Source organism: Nyctereutes procyonoides, unplaced genomic scaffold (assembly GCF_905146905.1).
Source record: "Nyctereutes procyonoides isolate TBG_1078 unplaced genomic scaffold, NYPRO_anot_genome, whole genome shotgun sequence".
Lineage (NCBI taxonomy): Eukaryota > Metazoa > Chordata > Mammalia > Carnivora > Canidae > Nyctereutes > Nyctereutes procyonoides.
In genome coordinates this window covers 48,076,540-48,103,702 of record NW_026575140.1, presented here as the reverse complement: position 1 = coordinate 48,103,702, position 27,163 = coordinate 48,076,540, and the positions used below count along the sequence as shown (strand labels likewise).

Below are 27,163 nucleotides of genomic sequence, written 5' to 3'. Positions count from 1 at the left end.
CAGGTCAGGAGGCCAGCAGGAGTGGCCACTCTGCTCCCCGGCACCAGCCGTGCCCGAGAACTCACATTCATCATGTTGCCGATCTGGTTGTTGCCCAGCGACAACACCTGCAGCTTGACGAGGGCATCCAGAGAGTCAATCTTGGAGATCCGGTTGTTGAACAAGCTTAGGTCTTCCAGGTTCACCAGCGTGTCCAGTCCCTCAATGGCCTCAATGTTGTTGAAAGACAGGTCTGGAAGGAAGAGGGCTATGAGGGTCCGGAGGGTGGACCGTCGTGAAACAAACCCAGTGGGCTACCATGCTCTGGGAGACAGCAGCAAGCTGACAGGCCAGGAACTGACTCACTGTCTGACTTCTTATGGTTTTCTAGAAGCCGGGCATGAATTCTTTCCTATGGTTTCCAACTATGACTGCCCCCTCCTGTTTCTGCCACTCGTCTCCCTGGCTGGGCGCAGATGGGCAAACACTCATGTTTGTGCTCTGTGGTTGTTTTGGATGGAAATGCTGAATGGCAGGTCCAAAACAGTACATCTTGGAGTGGGAGGAGACTGTTTGGAGGGCCTCCTTCCCTCAGACCTATGGGCATTTAAATAATACCTCCTGGGGTGCTGGGTGGCTCAGTCAGCTAAGCGTCAGACTCTTGTTTTTGGCTTAGGTCATGATCTTGGGGTGGTGGGATTGAGCACCACATCAGGCTCTAGGCTCGGCTCAGAGTCTGCTGGAGACTCTCTCTCCCTCTGCCTCACTCCTTCCTCCATTTAATAAAATCTTAAAAAAAAAATACTGCCTGTCTGCTTAGCATTTACCAGTTAGCAGGTGCTTATGAGTATATCCTCCGACAATAACCCTGAGTGGCAGTCTGGAATTTCTCTTCCCATTTGGTCACAGGGAAACTGATGCACAGACAGGCTCAGTGATTTGCTCAAAGCCACACAGCTAACAGTGGTGCCAGAGTTCATCCAGGGCTCCTTCCTGGACACATAGCAGGCCAGGATCTTCCAGCTGCATAACAGCTCACCTGGGGGCCTCCAAAACCCCAACTCCGAATCCCCACTGAGACACTAGGCCCTCTCTAGCCCGAGGTTCACATTCCGGGGAACAAAATTTGCTTTGTCCCCCACTGTGGGTTTAGGGGTCGGTTGAGGCTGGAGCTGCAACTCTATCCTGGACACCAATGACCCACAGGGCTAAACTGGAAATTTTTCATAAGCTTTGAAATTTGCACGTGATAGCTGCATGCCATCACATTTAAACGGTGGTTTGGGGAACACCTGGGTGGCTCAGCAGTTGAGCATCTGCCTTCAGCTCAGGGTATGATCCCGGGGTCCAGGGATCGAGTCCCACATCGGGCTCCCTGCAGGGAGCCTGCCTCTGTGTCTCTCATGAATAAAAAATAAAATCTTAAAGAGTGGTTTGGGAAGTCCATTTATCCACATCTGAATTCAGCCCCCCCGGCCTACCAGAGGACGCTCACCTGCTGACAGTTGAGACTAATGCTAACTTCCCATCCCTTTCTCTCTTAAGTCCATCACCTTATTTAACTCCCACAAGGGTTTCATCGTTTACGTTTGATGCATGAGGAAACCAAGGTTCAAGGGGCCTGGTAGTATATGCCCGAAATCACCTGACACGTAAAGAACCCTCTGAGGTTCAGAGGGCTGTAGGAATGGGTGTAAAATCAGTACATGGCCAGAGCTGGGCTTTGAGCGGGGTCTGCCATATGCCAAGGCTGCCCATTCCCCTTCCCACCATGCAGCCAGTTCTGTTCTGGGAAGGCCGGCCCTGCCCCACTGGAACTGGCTGAGTGCTGGTAAAGGTATAACAAGGGGGTTGGTGGGCCAAGCCGGGGAGGCCATGAATTGCAGTGCTCACTCATTTCTGTGGTGTAAATCCTCCCATCATGGCCAATTTCAAGCTAGCAGCCTGACATCCCTGAATGCACGGCTGGGATGAGATGTGCATCATAAGCTTTGGAGAGCCAGTGCTAGCTAGCTCCAGCACAGCCTCAGCCCTCAGACAGCTGACATGGTGGGCCACCAGCAGGGCCTCGCATGAGCTGGGGGCTGGGCTGAACCCTGGGGCACTGTCTCTCCTGCCCCCCTGCACCTCAGGGACCCAGACCTTCCTGGTGTCATTGGGTCCCTAGGTGACTGGGACTATGGCTGGACAAAGGCCAGCTTCTCACTCTTTGAGGGGAATCACCCGACCTCTTTACTAGAAATTTCCCCTCCACTCTCATGCCCACGGAAGCCTAGGTATTACAGGAGCTATGGCACTCACTTTACATCAGAGACAGTGGGGCCTAGTAGCTGTCATCGAAAGCATGACATTCAGATAGCTGGAACCCAGAAGGCTTTCTAGAAGAATCATGGCTCAGGGTCTGGGCTGATCCAGTACCATTTCCCTTCATCTATAAAGACAGACTCCTGGCAATGCAGGTGCACTGTCACACCCAGATTCAGCATTAATGGGTGCTGGGTGCCACAAGGATTTAGCTGTCAGAAGACCTGGCTGTAGGCCACCTCCGCTGCCTGTAGCCTATGACTCCATCAGGCCCGTCAGCCTCCCAGCATCCATGCGGCTGCTGTGGGCTGGTGACTGTCAGGACCACCGTAGTTGAGAGTATTTTGGCAAATTGGGAGGTGCACCAATGCTGCAGGCTGCTCATGAGTGGGAGTGTGGGCTCTGGGGTCAGGCAGACATGGGCTTGCACGCCTGCTCTGCTGGAGCTTTTGGGTAAGTGCCTTGGCCTTGCAGAGTCTCATTTTGTCTTCTGCACTTTGGGAGTGTAACACTCACCTGTCAGAATTGCTCTGAGGGCCGAATCAGACAACAGTGTAAAGAGCTCTCTGGCCAGCCCTCTCTCCCTGTTCATCAGAACCCTGTGAGGCCAGAGCCGTGGGCCAGAGCTCTAGGAGACTGGGCTCAGCTGGGAGCCTGATGCTCCCATTACTCACTGTGGTCTCTCTGCTCATCCCTACACTGGAGATGCTGTATGGATTAACAGGCCTCACACGGAAAGCATAAAGGCCTATGCTTAGCAGGTGCTCCAAGCTCACTAGTAGCTGTGATGATTGTTTCTGGTTTGCTCTGCCCTCCCCCTCTTCCCCCACCCCCCACTGCTGGTAGGGCCTACAGCTGTCTGCCAACCTGAGTCTAGAGTAACTAGAAGGAGTCCAAGGCTGCTTCCCTGACCCTCTCCCAGCTGGGGAGGTTTGGCAGGTGGGTCAGAATGTTCTCACCTGGTGATGTGTCTGAGCACATCTTTGCTGGCTCTGCCCAGCAAAGGCCCCAGGCTTTTAAAAAAAGAGCGGCTTTCTTTTCTCCAGTCAATTGGACATTCTGCTGCACCCTGGCTGATGCTGAGCCGGCAGCAGAAAATTGCCTGTGAGACAATTAACCTTGGCCAGGTGTCCCCTTGGATGAGGGTGGACACACATGTAGGAAGGGCCCTTACCCAGCCAGACCAGGTGTACAAGTTGCTCCAGGCCCTCGATCTTCTCAATGATGTTGTTGTCCAACTGGAGCTTTGTCAAGTTCTCAAACTCCCAGAGGCTGTCTATGCGGAGGATGTCTGAAACAATTGGAGCAGGTGCCTTGGCTGGTTTCAGCCTCAGGTTAGGGTAGAGTTTAATGCCAATGCACTGGGGAATCCAGGCAGCCGATGTACAAGACCCCACAATTCCACCACCGTGCCCTGGAGATGTGGGCCAAACACCCAAGAGTCTCTCTATTGATGCATAGAGGACAGAGATCAGGGCTGCTGGCTGGGACCACAGCAGGACATTACAGGTCTATGGGGGGACAGGTGTCACAGGGTCCTTATGAAGGTGGACTGGATCTGTCAGGGCATGGGAATCAGTCCTGCTGCTTCTGTGCAGCCCGGGGGCTGCCCAGGAGACTGTAACACCTCCAGACACAGGTCACAGATAGTGCCCTTCCTTCTAGTGTGACAAATACAACCAAGTCTGCAGGGTGCACACCTGTACCACCCACCCCTTGTGTGCTGTTAGTGTCAATCAACTAGGTCAGTCAATTTGGAGGGCAATTTGGCCAATTTTCCTGAAATATTTACTTTCCATGTCCTTTGACTCTGAAAAATTTCTCTATTCAGAGTCTGTAAAGACACATTTGTGTATGTTGCCCAAAGAAATACCTACAGGCACATGACAGGTAGAAAAATGGGGGGGGGGCAAATGTCCATATATGGGGAGTGGGATAAATCACCCATCCAAAAGAGAGGCAGGTTCCTGGTGTCACTGAAGCACCTGACCTGTGATTCCTAAGGGCCACTTCATAGGCACACAGCCAACTCATTCCTTTTGCCAGGCTGAGTTTGGTTTCTGCTTCTGACAGCCAGAGGAGTTCTGAACTATACTTAAGTATAAATGACTATATACTGTGTATGTAAAATTTTAGAGGCCTAAATTTATCCCCATTTTTTTCTAGAAGCCGTAACATCCCTGTTGTTTATATGTCCCCCTTTCCTATATTTGCTTCTGTAATGATTTCTAAAACTCATAAAATTAGAATATCGTTATTAAAAAAACTGGAACAGGGGTGCCTGGGTGGCTCAGTGGTTGAGCATCTGCCTTCGGCTCAGGTCGTGATCCTGGAGTCCCTGGATCAAGTCCTGCATTGGGCTCCCCACAGGGAGCCTGCTTTTCCCTTTGCCTATGTCTCTGTGTCTCTCATGAATAAATAAATAAAATCTTTAAAAAAATACTCTTAATAACCACACATTTGGGGCAGTAGTTTCAATATTCATTCAGAAGAGCAGGATTTGCCATGGGGTGTTGAGGTCAGACACCCTTCCTCCCCGCACTCCTCAAGCCAGGTCCAGGTCTTGGAATGGTGCACAGCATTAGTCTGACCCAGGGTCCTGCCTCTGTTGGGTTCCCAGGGTCGCATGGGACTGGTGTCTGTTCCCAACTCTCTGAGGCCAGATTTCCCAGAATGATACCAGCTACTGTCTCCACCTATGCTCCCTTCCCTGTCTGGATTTTCCAGGAGGCTTTCTGGCCCTGGTTTCAGAGTGACAGCTCTTGGCTATGGCTTACTTCCTGTAGATGCCACTCACTTGGGTGGCTCCCTCACTCTAGGTGCTCTGCCTTGCAGACCTATGTGCTGGCTTTTCCTGAGGCATCAGCAGTTCAAGTGGAAAAGCCAACACAGCACAACAAAAACCTGGATGTATCTGACAGCTGTAAGTGAGCTACCAGCAGGACAGGACTGCCCAGAGAGTCCATTTATTCTTCAACATAGACATGGTCTCAGCCCATTGTCATTGCTGCCTGGACCATAGTGGTGACTGTCTCACTAGTCTCCCTGCTCTGGCCCTGGGGCCACACACTCTTATCCTCCTACAGCCAGTGGGATCTTGTGGAAACCTAGATCCTATCCTGTCCTTCTGCCCAGTACCCTCCAAGGGTTCCCATCTCACTATAAAAGCCAAAAACTGTCTCTTGGACCCACAGCTGATGCTAGCTGACCCTACCACCTCTCTGACCAGCCTCCATACAGGACTGTCTGCCTCAGGGCCTTGGCACTGGCGGCTCCCTCTGCCTGGAATGCTCTCCCTGGATCTCCACGTGGCCCTTTCGCTCACTTCCTTCTAGTCTTTGCTCACTTGTCACTTTATTTTTTTTTTTTTTATGATTGGTGGGCACTTGTCACTTTCTTGATGAGGCCTCTGACCACCCAATAAAACATGGAAGCCCACTCTCACCCCTTTGATCTTGATTTTCCTCCACAGCACATATCACCTTCAGCACATGCTATCATTTTCCTTATTTTTCCCATCACCTGAACATCAGTTCCAGGAGGACAGGGTTTTTTGTCCTTTCCGTTCACTAGTGCCTAGAACAGCACCTAGCATATAATAGGCATTTGATAAAAACCGGTGAAATGAACCTTAGAGGCGGGAGGGGTTTAGCAAAAGGAGGTGAAAGCCCCTGCTGGTGACAGCTATTCTGCAATTCCTTTAATCCTCCCACCACTGAGGTGGCTGAGGCCCCGGGTCCCTCCCTGCTCTGGCGGCTTGGCCATGGAGACTGTGCTCTGGGGAGGCCTGTGGGTTTTGTGAGGCTTGGGCCAGGGCCATTTCTGCCTTGCCCACTGCCATGCCCCATGGTCTGATACAGACCGCTGTTCCTCCTTGTCTACGGGATGACCCAGCAGGCCAGTGTAGAAACCCAGGACAGAGCAGGACTGCGCATCAGCCCAGGTGACTCTGCAGGGGCCTACCCACCCTTCTTGCTTCCTCTTGCACCCCCTCCATCCTGACTCACTGGCCTTTTTGAATGAGCCAGGCACTACGCACATGTTGCCTCATTTTTTCCTTCCAACCAACACTTGAGACATGGACTGCAATCTTCCCATTTTACAGATGGGGACACCTGGCACTAAGGACCTGCCTGGTCCTGGGCCATATATTCCCACGAGGCTGTCCTGCTGCTCCTGACGTACCTCTCCTGCTTCCTGCCCCAGTGCGTATCCTCCTCCTCCCCATGGCTTCTTCTGAGCTGCATGGGGCCACCCTCCTGGGTTCCACCTGCCAGGGACCCCATGCCAAGGAATCCACGTGGAGTCTGATGGAAACAGCGTGGCCTTTGGGTTCACTTAGATTTGGAGGGGGGAACTGTATCTCTTTTTCTATTATTCAGGATCAGGTGTGTTGTAGATATTCAAATGCTAATGATATGCAGTACTAAGCTTTAAAACACTTTGCAGGGCACCGGAGTGGCTCAGTAGTTGAGCGTCTGCCTTTGGCTCAGATCGTGATCCCAACATCTTGGGATTGAGCCCCTCATTGAGTTCCCCACAGGGAGGCTGCTTCTTCCTCTACCTGTGTCTCTGCCTCTCTCATGAATAAATAAAATCTTCTAAAAAATAAAATAAAAATAAATTAAAACACTCTGTGCCAAACCTTTTATTTTTTAAAAAATATTTTTATTTTATTTATTTGTGAGAGACACAGATAGAGAGGCAGAGACATAGAGAGAAGCAGGCTCCCTTTGGGGAGCCCGATGTGGGACTTGATCCCAGGACCCTGGGATCATGCCCTGAGCTGAAGGCAGACACTCAATCACTGAGCCACCCGGGTGTCCCCTTCCTATGCCTTCTAACCCAGGCAGGCCCAGATGCTGATGCTGGTCCTGAGATCATGGGCCCTGTGTGGAGTTCTGGGGCAGAGAGGCCAGGAGTGGGGCTGCTGTGCTGCCTGGTGCCCCCATCCCAGCCCAACATACATACTCTGGAAGTCCAGCCGCAGCGACAGGACATCCTTGAAGAGGATGCCCTCCTGCCTGGCCAGCTGCCCAGCCTCCTCCCGAGGGCCTTGTTCTCCCACAGCCAGCTTGAGCATGTCCTCATCCATCACCCTTGGCTCCAGTGAGTTGTACAGCCGGTGCATTTTCCCTAAAAAAAAAAAAAAAAAAAAAAAATCCCACCATGTTTCTCTTCCCCAGTCTGCTTCTGCTTCTCCCTTTGTCGGAGGACAGAGTCTGGCTGAGGTCTCTTTAAGGTATTTGTGGAGCTGCCCCCTCCCACTCCTTGGGTGCACTACACCTGGGGGCTAGTACTTTTGCACCAAGGCTACCCTTGTCCTGCCTGGCGCCCATCTGGTGCACCCCTCCATCCCCCGTGTCCTCGCTGGTCTCTTTGGCCCCTGGAACTCAGTGCTCCTTTTTTTTTTTTTTAAGATTTATTTATTTATTCATGAGAGAGAGAGAGAGAGAAGCAGAGACACAGGAGGAGGGAGAAGCAGGCTCCATGTCGGGAGCCCGACGCGGGACTCGATCCCAGGACTCCAGGACCGTGCCCTGGGCCAAAGGCAGGCGCTAAACCGCTAAGCCACCCAGGGATCCCCTGGAACTCAGTGCTCCTTGTGGCCCTGGTCATCTTTGGCCTCTGGCTTTCCTGACCCAGCCTTATTCAGTGTCTTGCCACCAACCCCACCAGGATCCTTGGCAGCCCCGGCCAGGTGTAGCAGCCTGCAGCTCCCCTTCTCTGGGAGACTCCCTAATCTCACCACAAGCTTCTCAGTGAGTGGATATTGGCGGATTGGCGGACACTTGCCCAAACTGCCATCCCTGTTCCCCACCCCCTGAGAAATGTGGACTTGGGGACAGCAGGCTGGAGGTCCCATCAGAGCTGGCTGTGGGTGCTAGGGAGGAACTGCGGGGGTCACTGGCTATCCAGACATGTGGCTGAGCAGAGAGAACAAGAGGCAATGAGGCAGATGGACAGAGAAGAGAAAGAGATGGGAACTGAGGTGATCCAGAAATAAGACAAAAGGGCCAACAGACTGACATGGTCTTTGCTGGCTTTCCCTGCTCATGTCCCTAATTCCAGGCCCTGTGAGCATTTCCTGGCTTCTCACATTAAACTCTATTTTACTTAAACCGACCCCTGGAGGTTTCTGCTGCTAAGGGGCCAAAGGGATCTGGCTGAGATTCTGCAGGCAAATGGGAGATCTGTGGAGCTGGTCAGCCACAGGCTGACCTTGGGCTGCTGTTCCTGGCTGGACAGAGCCACAGCCCTGGGAAGCCTGAGCACCCCTGACCTCATTCTCATCATTACCAGCCTAAGAGTGATAGCATCCAGAAGGGCTGGACCCTGCAGGAAGGCGCACTCTTTTGGAAGCTCCCAGGTTCAGCCCTTCCTTCTTTCCTCCTGTTTCTTGCCACCACTCCCCCTCCCCCCACTGGCTTCGCCATCTACCTTTGCCCTCCTGGTCCCCCACCCAGGCCTCTTCCCTGATGCTGGGGAGTCCCTGAATTATCCCACTGAACACCACTGGAGGGACAGCTGGTGTTGGGTTGATGGTGTCCACTGCAAACTGGGGTGGCCTGGCAATCCTACCACCTGGTCTTAGAGGCTGCCACTGCCCTCCTTGCCCGCCATCCACTTGGACACAGCTTATATAAACCTGCATCTTCCATTTCTGGGCTGTCTGTGATCTAATGGCCTTGTGCGTTTAACTGTTGTGAGTCTCTTTCTTCTGCCCTGAGGAGATACAGTCTCCTTGGACCCTGCTCCTGGCCCCAAGTGCTCCCCGCCACGGCCCTTCCCACCTTGGCCCTCCATCCTCCCACCCTCTCCAGTCTCAACATTGGCTCCAACTTCTTAGAGCGAATGAGTCAACTCCCAAAGATGTTTCCAGTCCTCCCCCTCCCCCCATCTCCCCGCTCTTTTAAAACAATCTTTTTTTCTCTAAGATTTCCCGTAACCTGACACCAACTTGCCTTTGGGGAAATTTTAATGTGCGGTATTTGGCAGATGTTACCTGCGAAGTGTTTGTGTTTTCTCAAAGAAAAGTGCAGTGCTTTGGGAAATGCTTAATTCCGATTTCAAAACTGTAACTGACTTCTCATCACTCCCACTTCATCGGGGCCTGGCACCTGGGACAGATCAGGCTTGCTTCTGTCAAGCCCACAATCACTATTCAATGTGGAAGAGTCGTTAGGCATGCTCTTTGTTAAGCACACGAGGGTAGGATTTGGAGCCTGGGTGGGCATCCTCTGACAACGAACCTCACCTGTCTGAGCCCTTGATTTACTGTCTGTAAAAATGGATAAGTCCTCCCTCCTACATTTGTTTAAGATCATTTATTCAGCCCACACGTGTAATGAATAGCTACTACGTGTCGGGAGTAAAACAGACCTCCTCCCTTCTGCTTCAGACGTGAATCAAAACATTGTACAAATATTTAATTACAAACCATGACAAGTTTGTAGATGTAGGGAACTGGGACATCATATGTGAGGGGTGCCTGGCCTGGCAAGGGGAGACAGGGCTGAGATCTGAAGGGTGAGTAGGAAAGATGGAAGAGTGAAGGGCACAGCCAGGGCCCTGAGGTGGAGTGCACGAGCCATGTTCCATTTGGGCTGCAGTGAAGCACGGCTGGAGGGGCCTGCAGGATCTTAACATCTTCGGATTCCTGGGAAGCTCCTGGGGCTTAATTAATAAAGGCAGTGACGTGAACAGTTTTCACTTTTAAGAGGCTCACTCTGGCTGTCGTACTGAGAACAGCAAGAGTCATGAGCAGGGTAGTGGTAAGATGTGGCTGTGAGAGATCTCGAGGATTTTAATATGTAGGACTAATCACTGGCAGTTTCCAGATGAGATTAGGAAGGTTAAGTAAGATACCAAGTTCATACATCTATACGGCATATGGCAGAAGACGGGAGATGTGATTCCAGAGCCCATTTTCTTAACCATGACACAACCGTATGCAGGGCACTGTGGATTTTCACTATCACAACCCACGAGGTTTCTCACAGCTACTCCCAGGCAGGGCCAAGGCCCCACTGCTCCTCCCCTAAGGGACTTTTTGTCAATAATTTACCACCCAACCTGGGTTCCTGATGACTTGCCTGACAACAGTGTTGGGGAAGCCCAGAGGTAGCGGTTGGGGAAAGCAGTGGAGGGCTCTACACCACTGCCAACAGAGCAGCCTCCTCACCGAGAAACAAAACCAGGACAGCCCTGTGAAACAAGAACTTGTGATCAACTGAATCGGAAAAACATTGCCCCTGCTGGCAGTGGATTACTTAGAGAAAATCAACGACTTACTGAGTGCTTGCTGGGTACTAAGTACAATTTCATTACTTAATTCCATGTCGGCTCTAGAAGTCACTGGAGAAAGGGGTGTTAGTTCCCCCATTTCCCAGAGAGAGAAACTGAGGCCCGGGAGGGGAAGGAAATTGTCCAAAGTCGTACAATGAGCTAATGAGAAGAGACAGGCATGGAACTTGGGTAGCTATATCCCAAAACAAAATACTTTATGGAGCACCAGGTGAAGAATACAAAGAACAGAAACAATTTTATGACAGTCAAGAGGTCGGATCTGAGGGTTAAATACGTGAGGAGCTCATCAGTGGACCGGGTACCTCTGTTTCGATAAAAGGGACCAGGCAAGGAGGCCCGGGGGCGTCCTTATTATTTCCTTCTCATCCAAAGCCCGAAAGCCCAGGGTCCCGGCGCAGCCGTGAAGCGGCTGGCAGAGAACTGTGTGCTCATCTACAGGTGAGGAGGGCCGGGTCGATTCCCAGAGAAAAAGCCCGGAGGAAAGAGCTAATAAGTCCGCCCCTGCTAGTCCTCCCGCAGTCTCCGCTCCAAGGTCTCACCGTCTCAAGCGCCGGCCACCCGACTGCTTCCACGCAAGCCGACGCTTCGCCCGGTTACTAAGGGAACCAAGCTCGGCCAGTCGGTTGCTAAGGGGAAGTCGTAGAGTAGACATCCTGGGTGAAAGTGGACGGTCACGTGACAGTATTTCTTGGGCGGGGAAATACTCTTACGACCAACCCGCAGTAGAAAAAACAAACGTTTCTCCAATCAGCACTGTCTATGGGCAGGGATATCAGTAGTCCCGCCTCTCCCCCGCCCCCACTTGAGTGATTGACTCGTCTCCTGGCCAGTAATGGTAAGGATTCGCTAGATTGACCAATATATAGATGAATCACAACACTCAGACTCTCGTTCGGAGGCGGGCCTTTGGAGGCGCCGCTACGCCTGACGGAGATTCCTGTGACCTAGCTCGCCGCTCCGCCCAATCGTCTGCCGCGGGGTAGGCGGGGCTTCGCAAGGGAGGCGTAAGGGCCAATCGGAGAAGGGCTAGACAGACGCTGCCCAATGGGGACGCGACAAGGGGTGGGGTCAGGGGCCGGACGTTCGGCGTTCGGAGGGTGGGGCGGGGGCAGGTGTCAGTCAGGTCGGGAGCGCGACCAGGGGACAGTGGGGACCCGGGCGGCTGACGGGGGGGCCCGGGCCGCTGCCGTGCTGTCCGCTCAAGATGGAGTTCCTCCTGGGGAACCCGTTCAGCACCCCGGTGGGGCAGTGCCTCGGTAAGGCCGCGCGAAGGATGGGCAATCTGGGTGGGCGACGGCGGCGGCTGACGGGGCTGGTGAGGACCGCGGGCCTCTGCCGGGCACCGGTGCCACCCCGCGGGCCGCCCGGGCATCCTTGCCGTCGGGCCCCTGCTCGCGGCGCCCGTGTCACCCTGCCGGGAGGCGCCCCAAAAGCCAGCGTGGACTCGGAGATGCTCCGTGCGGCCCTCCCGGATTCGGGCGCAGCCTCTCCCGGCTCAGAGAGGGGGTGCGGGCTGCTGGGGTCGGCTTGCCTCCTCGCCTGCTGGGGATGCCACCGAGTGCGTCCGCGTCCAGGCTGACGGTCTCGCAGCCACTGCCGCCAGGACCCAGGGCTCCCGCACCCTTCTCCCTCCATCCTTGTCCGTCTCCTCTGTACCAGCAGCCCTCAGGCCGGGCACCCTCCCAGAGAATACTCCCTGCTCTGAGACTTGCTAATTAGAGCTGCAGCTCAGCTAGGCTGTAGGAGGGACTGGGATGGGGGGAAGGGTTCCCCGAGGGTGATTATTTTGGCAGGGGGATGGCATCCCTGCACTGCCTCGGGGAGAGAAGGGAGGCTGTGTGTGTTTTAACGATAAGAGCCCTGGACTGGGAATCAGGAAGCCCGGGATCCAGTAGGGGCTTTGCCAGTGACTCTCCCTGTATGACCTTGTGCAAGTCACTGCTCTTTCGGGTTTGACGTTTTCCCTGTCTGTCAAATGACCTGTGTGTGTGTGGAGGTGAAGTGTGGTAGGTCCCTTCAAGTTCTAAAGTTTTGATAGATCTGATAATAGTTTCCGCACATTGGCTGTTGCTCTCCTATATTAAATATGCCCAAAGCTGAAGTCTTTCAGTGACAGTGTAAAGAGAGGTACTCAGTAGTGTCTGTTAATCCTATATGGGGGCTCTGGGCACCTGGAAAAGAGCACCAGAGATGTCGGGTATCCTGGGTAAGGAAATCCCAAGGCTAGGTGAATGAACGCCAGAATGACCATGCTGTGTGGGATTTCTTTACTAAAAAAAAAAAGCAGCTTGTCTTTTCATCCAAGGTAGGATCTTTCTCCAAGTAATTACCCAAGAATGTTGATTGGTTTCTTTTAAAACTGGGCTCCTCCTGGTTGGTCGAAGGACTGGTAAAACGTCTTTTTATGACTGAAGACCTTTGGTGTCCTTCTGGGCTTGGCTGGTTTAGGCAGCAGTGATTTGTTTATATCCGGCTTTACTTACGACTTTCCCGCTTACTTGTCAGCTTGTAGTGGGGTCTGGGAAATGATTGAGGCCTCTCCTGTTGGCTAAATGGCATTTGGGAGCCTTTCTTTTCTTTGTGGTGTAAGGTCTTTGATAAGAGATGATGGACACTGGGCCCTGGGTGAACGTCTTCCCACCTTTATGAACTATCATGTGTATCTATATTTTCTTCCTCGTGTCCTTTCCTCAGGTGCTCTTTCTTTCCCAAAACCTCATTTCTCAGTTGAGTATTGAATCCCAAACGGTTATTGGAAGGAGCTGGTAAACTTGGGGGATTTATTTTCTTTTCTGTCTCTTTTACAATAGGAAATGCCAGGGTAGCTGGTGAGGGGTAGAAGTTAAGAACATTTAAAAATACACAAATAGGGATCCCTGGGTGGCGCAGCGGTTTGGCACCTGCCTTTGGCTCAGGGCGCGATCCTGGAGACCCAGGATCGAATCCCATATCGGGCTCCCGGTGCATGGAGCCTGCTTCTCCCTCTGCTTGTGTCTCTGTCTCTCTCTCTCTCTGTGTGTGTGTGAATATCATAAATAAATAAATAAATTTAAAAAAATAAAAAAAATAAAAATACACAAATATTAAGGACATAGGGGTACGTAGTGAGTAGAAAGAGCATGATGCTTCTGTGAGGGAGGCCTGAGTTGAGTTTTGCCTTACCCATTTTTGGGCCATGTGACCCTAGAAAATTGTGTGACCCTTCTGAACTTTAGTTTGCTGAGAGGGAGAGATTGATTCATACTCACAGAGGAGTACAGATTAAGTGGGATGATGGTTGCCTGGGACATAGTAGGGGCTCACTAAATTGTAGCTGTCATTGTTAACAGAATAGTTAAGTTAGGGTTGAGTGTGCTGTCTGGAAAGGATATGTGGGGCAGCTGACCCATCTGTGACCTGTGAAGGAACAGCCCCCAGCATTTATCATCCCTTAGACAAGACATTGACCATGAAGAGAATGAAGCCTCCTTATTGACAGTTGGTCAACAGGCAAGACCCAGCGGACATCACAGTTCAGATGAATGATTAGAGGATAGAAGGAGGTTCTATGTAGAAGGAGGTTCTGTATATTCTGTACTGTTGTGACAAAGTGTAAAAGTGATTTTTGTGGCATTTAGTATTGTTACTATTCTTTTAAAAGTCTTGCCAGGTGGTTGACAGGAGGGAAGGGATACAGAAATAAAACAAGGCTGATGAGTAGAAGCAGCAGCTATCGCTTGCACAAAGCAGTTCTGTGTTACTTGCTTCTTACAGCTGCTCTGTGGAGTAAGTTTTGTTGTCCTTCCCACTTTAGAGATGGGGAAACTGAGCCTCAGAGGAGTGAAGCCACTGCTCAGCTGGTAAAAGGGAGAGTGGGCATTTCATAGCTGCCCTGGTCCTCAAGGGATTTATGGTGTCGAGAGAGCAGAGATGCTTGGAATAATCACTAACTGAAGGCCACTCCATAGTTAAGTGCTCAGTTGAGTAGTGGGGATTGTCAGTGAACTTAGTCCAGAAGAATTCAGAAGAGCTGGGGAGATGGAAGTGGCTTTCTGGAGTCCAAGGGCTGCTCACGAGGGTGGCTGGGAATTCACAGGCAGAGAAGAGGTTGCCCCATGCCTGGGGACAGGTACATGAGGTAGGGAGGGTGGCGTGGGCACATCTGTGTTCACCAGTCTGAGTGGAAAAGGTGACTGGGGAACAGTGGCAGGTTGGGTGTGGGCCCAGGATAAAGCCCTATTCTTGGGGAGGGGGATGTGATATCAAAGATGACATTCTTCAGCTGACTCCAACTTTTAGTTTCTCTGCTCCTTATTTTACCCACTCGTGAAATAACACCTCTCAACAGCTGCATGGGGCTTGCAGTTAAACAATCCCCCCAACGTTTTGAGTGTCTGTGGGTGCCAGGCTCTGGGGTACAGATATTTAAAAGGTGCTCTCAGGAGTCTTCTGTAGGGCTACCCTGCTCACCAAAGGTGTGCTAGAGCTGCAAAAAATGAGGGTTGTAGTCTCAAGGCTTGGTTATTAGTATTATTTTGTGTGTGTGTGTGTGTGTGTGTGTGTGTGTGGTTTTAGATCTTTATTTGACAGTCTGGTTGGTTCTCATCCGCATTAACTGTAGATTTTTTAAAGTGGTGTCAGGTCCCAAAGTAACGATCATACAGAGCTTGTGTGGTGGATCTTCCTTTTCATTACATTTTCTTTAAGGATTTTCCTTATTCCCTTTTCCCAGACCGCTTTGTTGAGCCTGGTGTCGGTGTGTAGACCTGGAGTTCTCATCTCTTTCCTGGCATATTTCTGCATCTCTTTGAGTGTCTGAAGTGTCCTGGCATGCTTCTTGAAACCCACTGCATGGATGCGCTTGTGAAGTTGATGGTGTGTTTTCCCGTCTCTGATTCTTGGCAGAATGGCTCTTCTGCTCACCTGCTTTGTGGGAGCCATTCTGCTGGGCGCAGGTTGGAAAGGGGTAGGGTAATTACTATTCTCTCTCATGCTTGGGGCCTCACGAGGACACTGTAACCTGGGCTGTTTGGTTGAACACGCAGCCAAGCCCATGGTCTGATGTAGTTAGCTGTGTATTCTTGTATCCATCCTCACTGTCCTTTTGAAAGGTGGTTCCCGAGTAGAATGCATGATTTAGAGCAGAATGAGCAGTAGGATGAGAGGCTAAGAAGTGTGGAAGAAGAAAAAGTCTGTATTTTTATTTCTGGGTTTTCTCTTCTGAAAAAAATTTCAGAAGGTTACTGTCTTCATCTAACCTGTCTGTGACCGGGGCGGGGGGGGGGGGTTGGAATGTCAGGAGTTCCCCCAAGTGAGGTCCAGGGTGCTCTGCAAGTGGTGACAGTTCCTTGTATTGGCTGGAAAACGTTTTTGGATTATCCTTCTTTCCAAGAGTAAAGTGTGGACTCATTTCAAAATTTTAGCCAGTAGCTAGTTAATTCTGATGGGAATACTGTGGGGGGTGAGGTGGGTGCAGGGAGGACCATCTCTTCTCTGCATGGTTCAGCTTTTATAAAGGCTAAGAAGCAGATACTCTGTTGCAGACTTTGTGCTTGTGGATTGGATCGTGTTAGATATAAACTGCTTCCCAGTGCTGTACAGGGGAATGCTAGGTGTTCTGCAGCCCCACTGTTGCCGGAATAATCAGTTATCCCTCAGATTGCCCTTGCACTTGACCATTTGCCAAGCCCTTTTGCCTTGGTCATTTTTTTTAAAATCTTTATTTATTTATGATAGTCACACACACACACAGAGAGAGAGAGAGAGAGGCAGAGACACAGGCAGAGGGAGAAGCAGGCTCCATGCACCGGGAGCCCGACGTGGGACTCGATCCCCGGTCTCCAGGATCGCGTGCTGGGCCAAAGGCAAGCGCCAAACCACTGCGCCACCCAGGGATCCCATCCTTGGTCATTTTATTGTGTGTTTACAGCCCTGTGCAATACACAGGAAAACAACTGAAAAGAGCTTAAAATTATTAAGCACCTACTGTATGCAAATTCTGTACACAGAATCTCACGTAATACAAGTATTTAATGATCTGGGTGTTACTGTTCTCCTGTGTTGCTTCTCAGGAGGCCTAGGCCCTGAGGAGTTAGGCTGGTGCAAGGTCTTATGCCAGAGATTCGTCCCAGGGTTAAGCCAGGGATCTGCTCCTGAGCCAGTGCTCACTTCTGTCCTGCCGTGTTGCTTCTTGTTCTTTCGTCCTTATGGTTCAGAGTTAGCAGAATCACCTGGAGGGCTTGTTAAAACAGATTGCTGGAGGGACGCCTAGGTGGCTCAGCAGCTGAGCGTCTGCCTTCAGCTCAGGGTGTGATCCTGGAGTCCTGAGATCGAGTCCCACATCGGGCTCCCTGCATGGAGCCTGCTTCTCCCTCTGCCTGTGTCTCTGCTTCTCTATCTCTCTATGTCTCTCAGGAATAAATAAATAAAATCTTAAAACAAAAAACCAGATTGCTGGGCCCTACTGTCGGAGTTTCCGATTCAGTACAGGCTGAGGCCTAGCATTCTGCATTCCTAAGTTCCCAAGTGATGCTGCTGCTGGTCCAGGGACTACACTTTGAGAACTACTGCTCTAGATGAAAAGTTCTGCCCCCTTAATCTCTTCTTTATCTTTCTTCAAGCAGTAAATGTGGATTTTCTTCTGGACAGACTATGAGTGGGGTTATTTAGAAATCCTTCATTCATTTGGTGGCTATATATCGCATCTCTGTATATATTAAGCTAAGTGTTTACCAGGATTCTCAGTTTAGTAAGGGAGCTAAGACAGGTACCTAAATCAGACATGATTCTTTAAAAAAGCAGGGCATTAGATTGGACAGATAAATGAAGTACGAGAGTGGAGATTTGAAGGGGTTATTACTACTCACTACTCTAGTAGTAAGAGTTAACAATACCTAAACGTTTAGTGTGGAGACTGAAGTAGGCGCTTTCTAGATCTTGCGGTCCTTTAATCCGCACAAGAATACCATAAGGTACTATATGATCTCCATTTTGCAGACAGGGGCCTTGAGGCAAAGAGAGAAGGTCCCACAACATTCAGGAAGGGAGCTGGCTCCAGAATTGGTGTGCTGTTATCCTGTGCTGCCCTCTGTAAGGGAGGAGTGAGGAGGAGCACTTTGGGAAGGAAGAAAGGGAGACTCAGGAGGCCGTGGCTGCCGCTGAGCAGAGCTTTGACCGATGGGTAGGGATGGAGAAGGAGGCTTGGAGGACTCTCGGCAGATATGGCAAGCAGCTTGAGCAAAGGCTAATGGTAAGGGGGGTGGGGGAGGGCATAACAGGACCAGGTCTGTTGGCTTAGCAAGCGGTGGTGGTGGAAGGTGAGACTGGAAAGGTAGGGTTAGGCCTGATGGTGGGGGGCTCCAACTGTTGGCCAAACAGTTGGGGTTCTTTCATTTGTGGCCCTGAGGAGCCAGGAAGGATTTCTAGGGAGGGGAGTAGCAAGGATATCATTACAGAGACAGGGAGATTTCCTTTTGGGAGTCACCAACAGGTCATTCTTCTCTCTTTGCATCAAAGCCCCCATCCGCACAGAGCAGGGGTTCCTACAGGGCAGTCAGGAGCAGGCTCTGCCAAGTCCTCGAAGGTCCAGGACGGGGCCCTTCCTATGTGCCCCCCAACCAGAGAGAAGTGCTGAGGCAGGTTGGCGGGCCACCTGAGGAAGAGGCCTGGGGTTCTGAGAGCATTTGTCCTTAACTGCCTGGACAGCTTATGAAACACTGGTCACGTGGTGGGGGGCAGCCTGCTCCTTGTGCCCTGCTTTCCATGTGCAGGAACAGGAGCACAGACGCCAAGGGCTTTACTGAAGGGGGTGACCTTGCTTAGAGTGGGCTATTTGGAATACTAAAAACTCTCATAGAACTGTTTCTTGGGCAGCCCGGGTGGCTCGGTGGTTTGGTGCCGCCTTCAGCCCAGGGCCTGATCCTGGAGACCTGGGATCGAGTCCCGCGTCAGGCTCCCTGCATGGAGCCTGCTTCTCTCCCTCTGCCTGTGCCTCTCTTTGTGTCTCTCATGAAGAAATAAATAAAATCTTAAAAAAAAAAAAAAAAGAACTGTTTCTTAAAAAACAGTGTTTGTCCATGTGGGAAATATTGAAAAATGTACAAAAAATGCAAAGGAGAAAAAAAAATCACCATAAAATGCTCTTAAACTCATGAAGATTCTTCTCGTTTTTTATAATAAGTGGAATGGGTGCCATCCTTGTTAATTTCACCCCCTACTTTTCTCTTGGAGATGCAATATTGTATAAGTTCTCTTAACATATTTCTGTGTAATCTACCTGTTTTTTCTTGGTGGGAGGGAAGGAGGACAGATATAAAGTGAAGAAGAGAATATAAAGTACCCAGAGGAGCTTCAGTTAAGGGTTGTTGCTCTTGACCTAGCAGATAAATCACTTAGAATTTTTAGGTTAACCTAGTAGTCTGAGAAATTATAAATAATGTTCAGGCCTTTTTTTTTTTTTCCTGACCTAGCCTGTTGTGCCTAGGAATGGGGCCTTTAATATTTTTAAAAAATATTTTATTTATTTATTTGAGATAGAGCAAGAGTGAAGGAGAGATGTGGGGGGGGAGGGGTGGGGGAGAGTAGGGAGGAGAGAGAAGAGGCAGTCTCCTCACTGAGCAGAGAGTGGGATGATGCAGGGCTTAATCCAAGGATCCTGGAATCATGCCCTGAGCCGAAGGCAGAGGCCTAACCAACTGAGCCACCCAGGTGCCCTGGAGAGGGACCTTTCAAAAACCATTTTCAGACTTGTTACCTATTTTAGTGCTCTCACCAATCCTCCTGACCTAGAAGAATGTTGTTGATCTTTTCCATCCAAGTGAGCATGCCCAGTGTCTGGCAGCACCTGCCTCCTCCTCCAGGAAGCTTTCCTAGACCACCCTGTTTATGGTGCTGAATCTCTTCTTTGAACTCACAGCGTTTGGTTATCTCTGTTGGCTCTTCCCTCACCTATAAAATAGAAAATTTCTTAACTTCCCAGGTTTTTATGAAAATTAAATGAGAGAATGTATGTCAAGTCCCTAGCACAGTGTCCCGCATTCAACTACTATATTCAAACCTGTTGATTGCTTTCTTCCTGCCTGGTACAGTTTCCTGAGGTTATTTATTTTATGTCTTGTTTATTGCCTTACCTCCTGTATGAGGCCGGAGGCTCCCCAGGGCGGGATGCGCACTTTCTACTTCCTTGTGACTGTCACAGAATGTGGCAGATACACTGCACGGTTGCTCACTCCAAAGGTTCCTTTCTATCAATCTTACTTTTTAGTATCTTTCAAAGCTCAAAATATTGGCCGTCATTTACTGATCCTTTAGCATCCTCCAGACCTCCTGTCATACACATTAACTCATTAAAATCTTTTTTTTTTCCTCTGAAAACTCCACCAAGTCAGTGGTATTCTTATCTCAGCAAAGAAATGGCTTAAGGGAACTAAGAAACTTCCCCAAGGTTCAGTAGTTCAGGTAGGCTGAGCCCTATTCCATATCCAGGGAGTCTAGCTGTAGGGCTTTCCTTCCCCTTGCCTTGGCAGACAGTAAGCATGGTCTGTTTCCATTTAGACAAGAAGGGGCCTTAACTGATTCCATGTGGGAATTCCATGAAGCTAGCAGAAGTTCCATCAAGGAATTCTAGAGCAATTGGGATGCCCACTGCCCTCTCTTTGTTCCCTTGTAACATTTGGCACTTTTTTTTTTTTTAATTTTTATTTATTTATAATAGTCACAGAGAGAGAGAGGCAGAGACATAGGCAGAGGGAGAAGCAGGCTCCATGCACCGGGAGCCCGACGTGGGATTCGATCCCGGGTCTCCAGGATCGCGCCCTGGGCCAAAGGCAGGCGCCAAACCGCTGAGCCACCCTGGGATCCCAAACACTTTTTGTTTTGATTTGGAGTTGGTCCTGTCTCTATCTCTGTCCTGACTGCCCTGTGTGGGTTCATTAACTGTTGTACTACTCACTTCCTGATCCGTAAACAGAGAAGGGGTGTGTATGTGACGAGAATACTAGCTCTGTCACATCTTACCAGGTTGTTCAGAGGATCGATGAGACACCATGCATAAGAGCAAAACATGTATTATGTGGGGCACCTGGGTAGCTCAGGGGTTGAGCATCTGCCTTCGGCTCAGGTCATGATCCTGGTGCGGCTCAAGTCCCACATGGGGCTCCATGCCGGAGCCTGCTTCTCCCTCTCCCTGTGTCTGCCTGTGTCTCTGCCTCTCTCTCATGAATAAATAAATTAGAATCTTAAAAAATAAAACAAAAAAAACATGGTATTATGTTATAGCTCTTAACATGTATCATCTAGACTAAACGTTCCATGAGGACACCTGTCTTTATTTGTACTTATTTATTGATTTCCTTCTAAAAACTGTGGTAAAATATACATAACCCAAAATTAACCCTTCTGTCCATTTTAAAGTTCAGTGACATAAAAGCACATTCACATTGGTGTGCAGCCATCACCATCATGCATCTCCAGAACTTTCTTCATTTTGCCTAACCGAAACTGTATGCATTAAATGATAGCTCCTATTTCTCCTCACCTCCAGCCCCTGGCAACAACCATTCTACTTTGACTCTCTGAATTTGACCACTTGAGGTGCCCTCCCTCACATAAGTGGAATCACACAGTGTGTGTCTTTTTTTATAACTGACTTCTTTTACTTAGCATAATATCTTTAAGATACATTCACATGGGAGCACATTTCAGAATCTCCTTTTTTATTTGTCCATTCATCCATCTTTGGGCACTTGTGTTGGCTGTTGTGAATAATACCACTGTGAATGTGGGTGTGCAGATAGCCATTCTCATCCCTGCTCTCAGGTGTTTTGAATACATACCCCGAGGTGGAAATAGTGGATCATGGGAATTTTCTTTTTACTATTTTGAAGAACAACAATACTATTTTCCACAGCAGTTGTACCATTTTACAGTCTCCTTAGCAGTGCATAGGGCCCCAATATCTGCGTCATCACCAGAACTTGCTAGTGACCTCTTTCTTTGTGGTAGCCATTGTATGCATGAAGTGATATTTCATTGTGTTTTTGATTTGCATTTATTTCCCTCATCATTAGTGACAGTGAGCATCTTTTCATGTGCTTATTGGCCATTTGTATATCTTTGAAGGAAAGATATTCAAGTCCTTTGCCCGGTTTTTAATTGGGTTGTTGTTTTTTTGTTTGTTTTGTTTATTTATTTATTTATTTATTTATTTATTTATTTATTTATTTATTCGTTCATTCATGAGAGACACAAAGGCAGAGACACTGGTAGAGGGAGAGGCAAGCTCCCTGTGGGGAGCCCGATGTGGGACTTGATCCCAGGACCCCAGGATTACATACGACCTGAGCTAAAGGCAGATGCTCAACCACTGAGCCACCCAGGTGCCCCAATTGAGTTGGTTTTTGTGATGGTTATTGTTGAGTCTTAGGAGCTCTCCCCATTTGTTAGATGTTAATTAGCAGCTACATGATTTGCAAATAGTTTTCTCCCATTCTCTGTGTTGCCTTTTTACTCTGTTGATTGGGTCCTCAGAGACAGGAAATTTTTAAAATTTGATGAAGTCCAGTTTGTCTGTTTTTTCTGTTGTTGCCTGTGGCATCATGTCCTGATTTTTCCCGAGAGCCTAACACGTGCCTTCAAGACCAGAACAGTGACACCAGTGGTACTAGTCAGCATGATTCTTCACCAGGAACTGGGCTAAGTACTGACATGCATCATTTCCTTTCATTCTCACAGCAGCTCTGTGAGGCAAATGCCATCACTCACATTTTCTAGAGCAGGGAACTGAGGCTTAGAGACTAAAGTACTTTCCCTGAGGTCTGTGTATAAGAAATGGCAGAGCAAGGACTTGAACCCAGGTCTGTGGATGCCAGAGCCTGTGCTCATAACCACTAACCTGGAGATCTCAGGAATTATTTGTGGAATTGTATGAACGAACCCGCAAATGATCTCGGTGACTGAAAATCTGGCAGGAGTTGCCCCCAATTCAGATGTGCCATCATGTTAGAAAATCTTCACCCGGTCAGTTCTCGTGTGATTCAGCACACAAGTGTCCTCGTCCTCCCACCACATTTTCTGAGAGTTCCGTTAAAGGATATGCTTTCTTAGAACTCAGGCTCTTTTCTTGTTCATGGAAGACCCGTATATACTGGTGTATTTACTTTCTCTTTGGATTTGGTTTGGAACTATGGTCTTGGAAGGGGGGGAAAGAGGGGATTTAAACAGATGTTAAGTTGTCTAACTGACCAACTTGCTTTTAAGACATTACCAGCTGCTGTTTTAATCATTCATGAAGCACCAGCCTTGTAGTCTGGAAGGCATGTCAAAAATTCTGTTTCAGGTTTTGGCTTAAAAACTGAGTATAATGGAGAGAGACCGATTCCTTCATCTCAGAGAATTGGGCTGTACATCTTTGAGAGCTGGGGACAAGGACGGGGCCCTGCATTAGGACACTGTTGAGTTTTTTGCCACTTCTCAAAGGAGAAATCACACAGTTTTGGCACATCATTAGTCAAAATAGGAAATGAGGCCTGAGATATAATGGTGCTTGGCGTTGGAAAGCAGAATTTGCTAGTGGCTTCCAGAGAGTGAGAATCCCTCGTGTTAACTCTGGAAATTCTTAAACCAGCAATTCAAGGACTCACTGAATTCAAGCTAGAAGGACATTAGCAGCTTTTGGTCCAACCCCCTAATTTTTACAGGTGAGGAAGCTGAGGCCCAGGGGTTCGGCCTGTGATATTTTTACTCTGACAACACTTCTGACACCAAGTGCGTGGGGGTGGGGTGGGGTGGTGGTTTCTGACAGTAACTGATTCTGATACCAATTCAATTCAATTTGATCTAACTACCTGGAGTTGTTGCAGACCCTGCTCGTTAAGGGCTCAGTCCTACAAGACTTGTCCCCAGTTCAGACTCTAGTCCCTAGTTCCACGTTGCCACCTGTACTTCACACCAGCTGGCTGTAAATTGGAGGTTCCTCTGATGCCCCCCTCAGATTCAAGAATTGACTAGGAAAGCTTACAAAACACAGGGATACACTTTACTTATATTTATGAGTTTATTATAAAGGATAGAGCTCAGGAACAGCCAAATGGAAGAGATGTATGGGGTAAGGTATGAGGCGAGGGGGCGCAGAGCTTCCATGCCCTCTCTGGGTGCACCACCCTCCCAAGACCTCAGTATGTTCACTAATTCGGAAGCTCCTTGAACTCATTACATAGGCATTACTGATTAAATCATTGGCTGTTGGTGATTAATTTATTCTCCAGCCTCTCATCCTGGAGATTGGAGGAGTAGAGTGGAGGCTGAAAGTTCCCAATCCTCTGGTGTCCGGCTTCCATTGGCTCCCATTGGGAAGGTATCTAGGGTCCCCAGCCACCAGCCATCCATTAGCATACAAAAGGCCCTCTTAGCACTCTGGAGAATCCAAGGATTTTAGGAGTTGTGTGCCAGGAACTAGGGACAAAGATCAAATATATATTTCTTATTATATCCCCTGAGGTGACTTGCCAAAGTCCCACAGTGCTTTAGTGGTAAAACTGGGGGCACCTCTTTCCTCTTAACCCAGACCCCCTGCCCAATTAAGGATATTTGTATATAGGCAGGGAGGCTAAGGAAAGAAGTAGCAGCTTGCCGTTCTTTTTTTTCCCCTAAGATTTTATTTTTAAATTTTTTAAAAAAGATTTCATTTATTCATTTATGAGAGACACACAGAGAAGCAGGCTCCCTGCAGGGAGCCCGATGGGGGACTCGATCCCAGGACCCCAGGATCACAACCCGAGGCGAAGGCAGAAGCTCAACCACTGAGCAACCCAGTCACCCCACCCATCTGCTCTTTTTTTTTTTTTTAAAGATTTTATTTATTTATTCATGAGAGACACAGAGAGGAGAGAAACACAGGCGGAGGGAGAAGCAGGGTCCATGCAGGGAGCCTGATGTGGGGCTCGATCCCGGGACCCCAGGATCACACCGTGGGCCAAAGGCAGGTGCTAAAACCGCTGAGCCACCTAGGCTGCCCATCCCACCCATCTGCTCTTAAAAAGAAAATGGGAAAGGTCTTTCCCTCCCAACAGATGTTCTAAGCTAGTGTTCCTTTAAATTTAATTTTTTAGGGATCCCTGGGTGGCACAGCGGTTTGGCGCCTGCCTTTGGCCCAGGGCGTGATCCTGGAGACCCGGGATCGAATCCCACGTCGGGCTCCCAGTGCATGGAGCCTGCTTCTCCCTCTGCCTGTGTCTCTGCCTCTCTCTCTCTCTCTCTCTCTGTGTGTGACTATCATAAATAAATAAAAATTAAAAAAAAAGAAACATTAAAAAATAAAAAAAATAAATTTAATTTTTTAAAAATGCACTTACCACTAAGCCAAGTAACTTTTTTTTTTTTTTTAGATTTTATTTATTTGGGGATCCCTGGGTGGCTCAGTGGTTTAGCCCCTGCCTTTGGCCCAGGGCGTGATCCTGGAGTCCCAGGATTGAGTCCCGCATTGGGCTCCCTGCATGGAGCCCACTTCTCCCTCTGCCTGTGTCTCTGCCTCTCTCTCTCTCTCTTTCTCTCTCTCTCTGTGTCTCTCATGAATAAGTAAATAAAATCTTTAAAAAAAATTATTTATTTGAGAAAGGGAGATAGGGGGAGAGAAGGCACGAACAGGGGGTGGGTGGGGGAGATGGAGAAGGAGACTCCCCGCTGAGCAGGGAGCAGATGTGGGGCTGAATCCTAGACACCAGAATCATGGCCTGAGCCAAAGGCAGATGCTCAACGGCTGAGCCACTCAGGCAGCCCCCTAAGATTTTCTTTTTAATAATCTCTGCATCCAGTGTGGGGCTCAAGCTCACAACCCCAAGATCAACAGTCACATGCTCCATGTACTGAGCCAGCCAAGTTCACCCAGAAGGGGCAGTTCTTGACCTAGACTCATGAAGGCAAATATTTTTTTTTATTGTCCGAAAGTTAATTACACTCACATAATTTTGTGGGGGTGACTATTTAGCTCTAGGTTTGAAGGTTGAAATGAAATTAGTTCATAAAATCACCTTTGGTATTGTTTTGGCTGCTTTTTCTGGCACCAGTCCAGAGCAGACAAATGAATCTCAGGCTAGCATTTGAGAGGCCTCGGATTAGTCAGCACTCTGTGGCTGATTGGCTGGGTGACTGTGGGTAGGTCACATCCTACCTCTTGAGTCATTTATTTGGAGAGTGTGGATTGACCAAGAGTCTTCGAGTTCATTTCCATGCCTAGAGCTTAAGGCCTGAATCAAAGTGGCCTTCAGTTTTTCTAAAGTAAGACCTTTAGCCTTCATAGAAGATTCTACTTACTTTTGAATCCAATTTATATATGTGTGTGTGGTTTTTTAATTTTATGTATTACATGTGTACTCACACACATTTTCTCACACATTTTTTCTTGAGATACAATTTACTTATGATGAACTGCACAAATCTTAATTGTTACCATTTGTGCAAATGCATCCACAGTTGTAACCCACACTCCTGCTAAGATAAAGACTTTCTCGCTGTCACCCCAGAAGGTTCTCTCTGCCCTACCCAGTCAGCTCTCCCCAACAATCCCTTGCAGAGATAGCCACTGATCTAAAGTCCTTCACCAGAGATGAGTTCTGCCTGTGGAGTTGTACAGTGTGTGCTCTTTTGTTTGAACCCCAGTGGTATTTTGAAGAAGTCTTCTGCTTTCTCCCTTTAGTCCTGTGAAGTCATGCATTCTTTTCTCCAGCTGTTGGCTTGAAAGGTCATGTGGTTTGGGGTTCCGCTGGTCCCCGTGAGCTGCTGTGGTTTGAGAAGTGAGGGCCCTCTGCCAGTGGGCCGCCATATTATCTGCTGAGTGTGAGGGAAGACATGGAGAGAACAGCTTGATTTCCAGATACTGGGTTGGGTTTGTTTCTATAATTATTGGTGTCACAGTCTTCTCACTTGTCAACTGGGCGAATTGGATCTACCAGCAGACGAAAGAGACTAACTCTGACACCCGAAAATGTCACTTGTAATGGCACGTTTCTGACAAGGTGCCCATGAGATACACTCATTTCAATTTCATAAATACTTTTGAACATAAAGGCAGATTGCTCCAGGGAGCAAGAGCAAAAGGAAGGGAGGTCCGGAAGGGCCGAGCAGATGGACTGGAGAGCCAGACTGTGATGGCTGTTCTGGAGGCCTCTCTTGGCTGCAGAGCTTTGTCAGTGGGAGGGGATTTGTTTGTTTTTCTTCATAACGTCTTTAGGCTTTGTTTCCCCTCTCGCTTACAGGGCCTCTTAGTCCAGCCCTGCCCCTGCCTGGGCCATTGCAGATACCTTCCAGTGGTCTCCTTCATTCTTTCTCCCTCTGTTTGTACCTGGCCACCACTCAGCTTGGGACAGATCTACCAGAACCATCCTGGAACTCCGGTCTCCTTGTGAACAAAGTATAAACACAGCCTGGCATTCAAGGCCTCACTGATAGGGCCGGCTGCTTCCTATCGACTCTCTACCAGACCTCTGTGTGTGGCCTCTGCGCTCCTCATCCTCCTTCCTCTGTGTGGCACTGCTTCTCTCTTGCTCAAGACCTAACTTAGGTCTTCCCACTGCCTCAAAGCTGGCCCAGTTCCCACTGA

The 27,163-nt window shown here is 49.2% G+C and overlaps 2 protein-coding genes across 4 annotated transcripts in view; one reads left to right on the top strand and one right to left on the bottom strand.

Moving 5' to 3' along the window:
* Positions 1-11,251, bottom strand: part of DRC3 (dynein regulatory complex subunit 3) — a 34,003-nt gene extending 22,752 nt beyond the window's left edge. Inside the window, exons 1-4 of the mRNA XM_055306017.1 lie at positions 11,133-11,251; positions 7,255-7,419; positions 3,458-3,574; positions 66-232 (exon numbers count right to left, since the gene is read on the bottom strand). Of these exons, the coding sequence (XP_055161992.1) occupies positions 66-232; positions 3,458-3,574; positions 7,255-7,414 (444 nt within the window). The 5' untranslated portion in view covers positions 7,415-7,419; positions 11,133-11,251. The remainder of the gene's footprint in view (positions 1-65; positions 233-3,457; positions 3,575-7,254; positions 7,420-11,132) is intronic.
* Positions 11,252-11,722: 471 nt separating this feature from the next.
* Positions 11,723-27,163, top strand: part of TOM1L2 (target of myb1 like 2 membrane trafficking protein) — a 121,355-nt gene continuing 105,914 nt past the window's right edge. For all 3 annotated transcript variants that reach the window (XM_055304903.1, XM_055304901.1, XM_055304900.1), the window contains exon 1: positions 11,723-11,849. In XM_055304903.1, the coding sequence (XP_055160878.1) occupies positions 11,798-11,849 (52 nt within the window). In that variant the 5' untranslated portion in view covers positions 11,723-11,797. The remainder of the gene's footprint in view (positions 11,850-27,163) is intronic.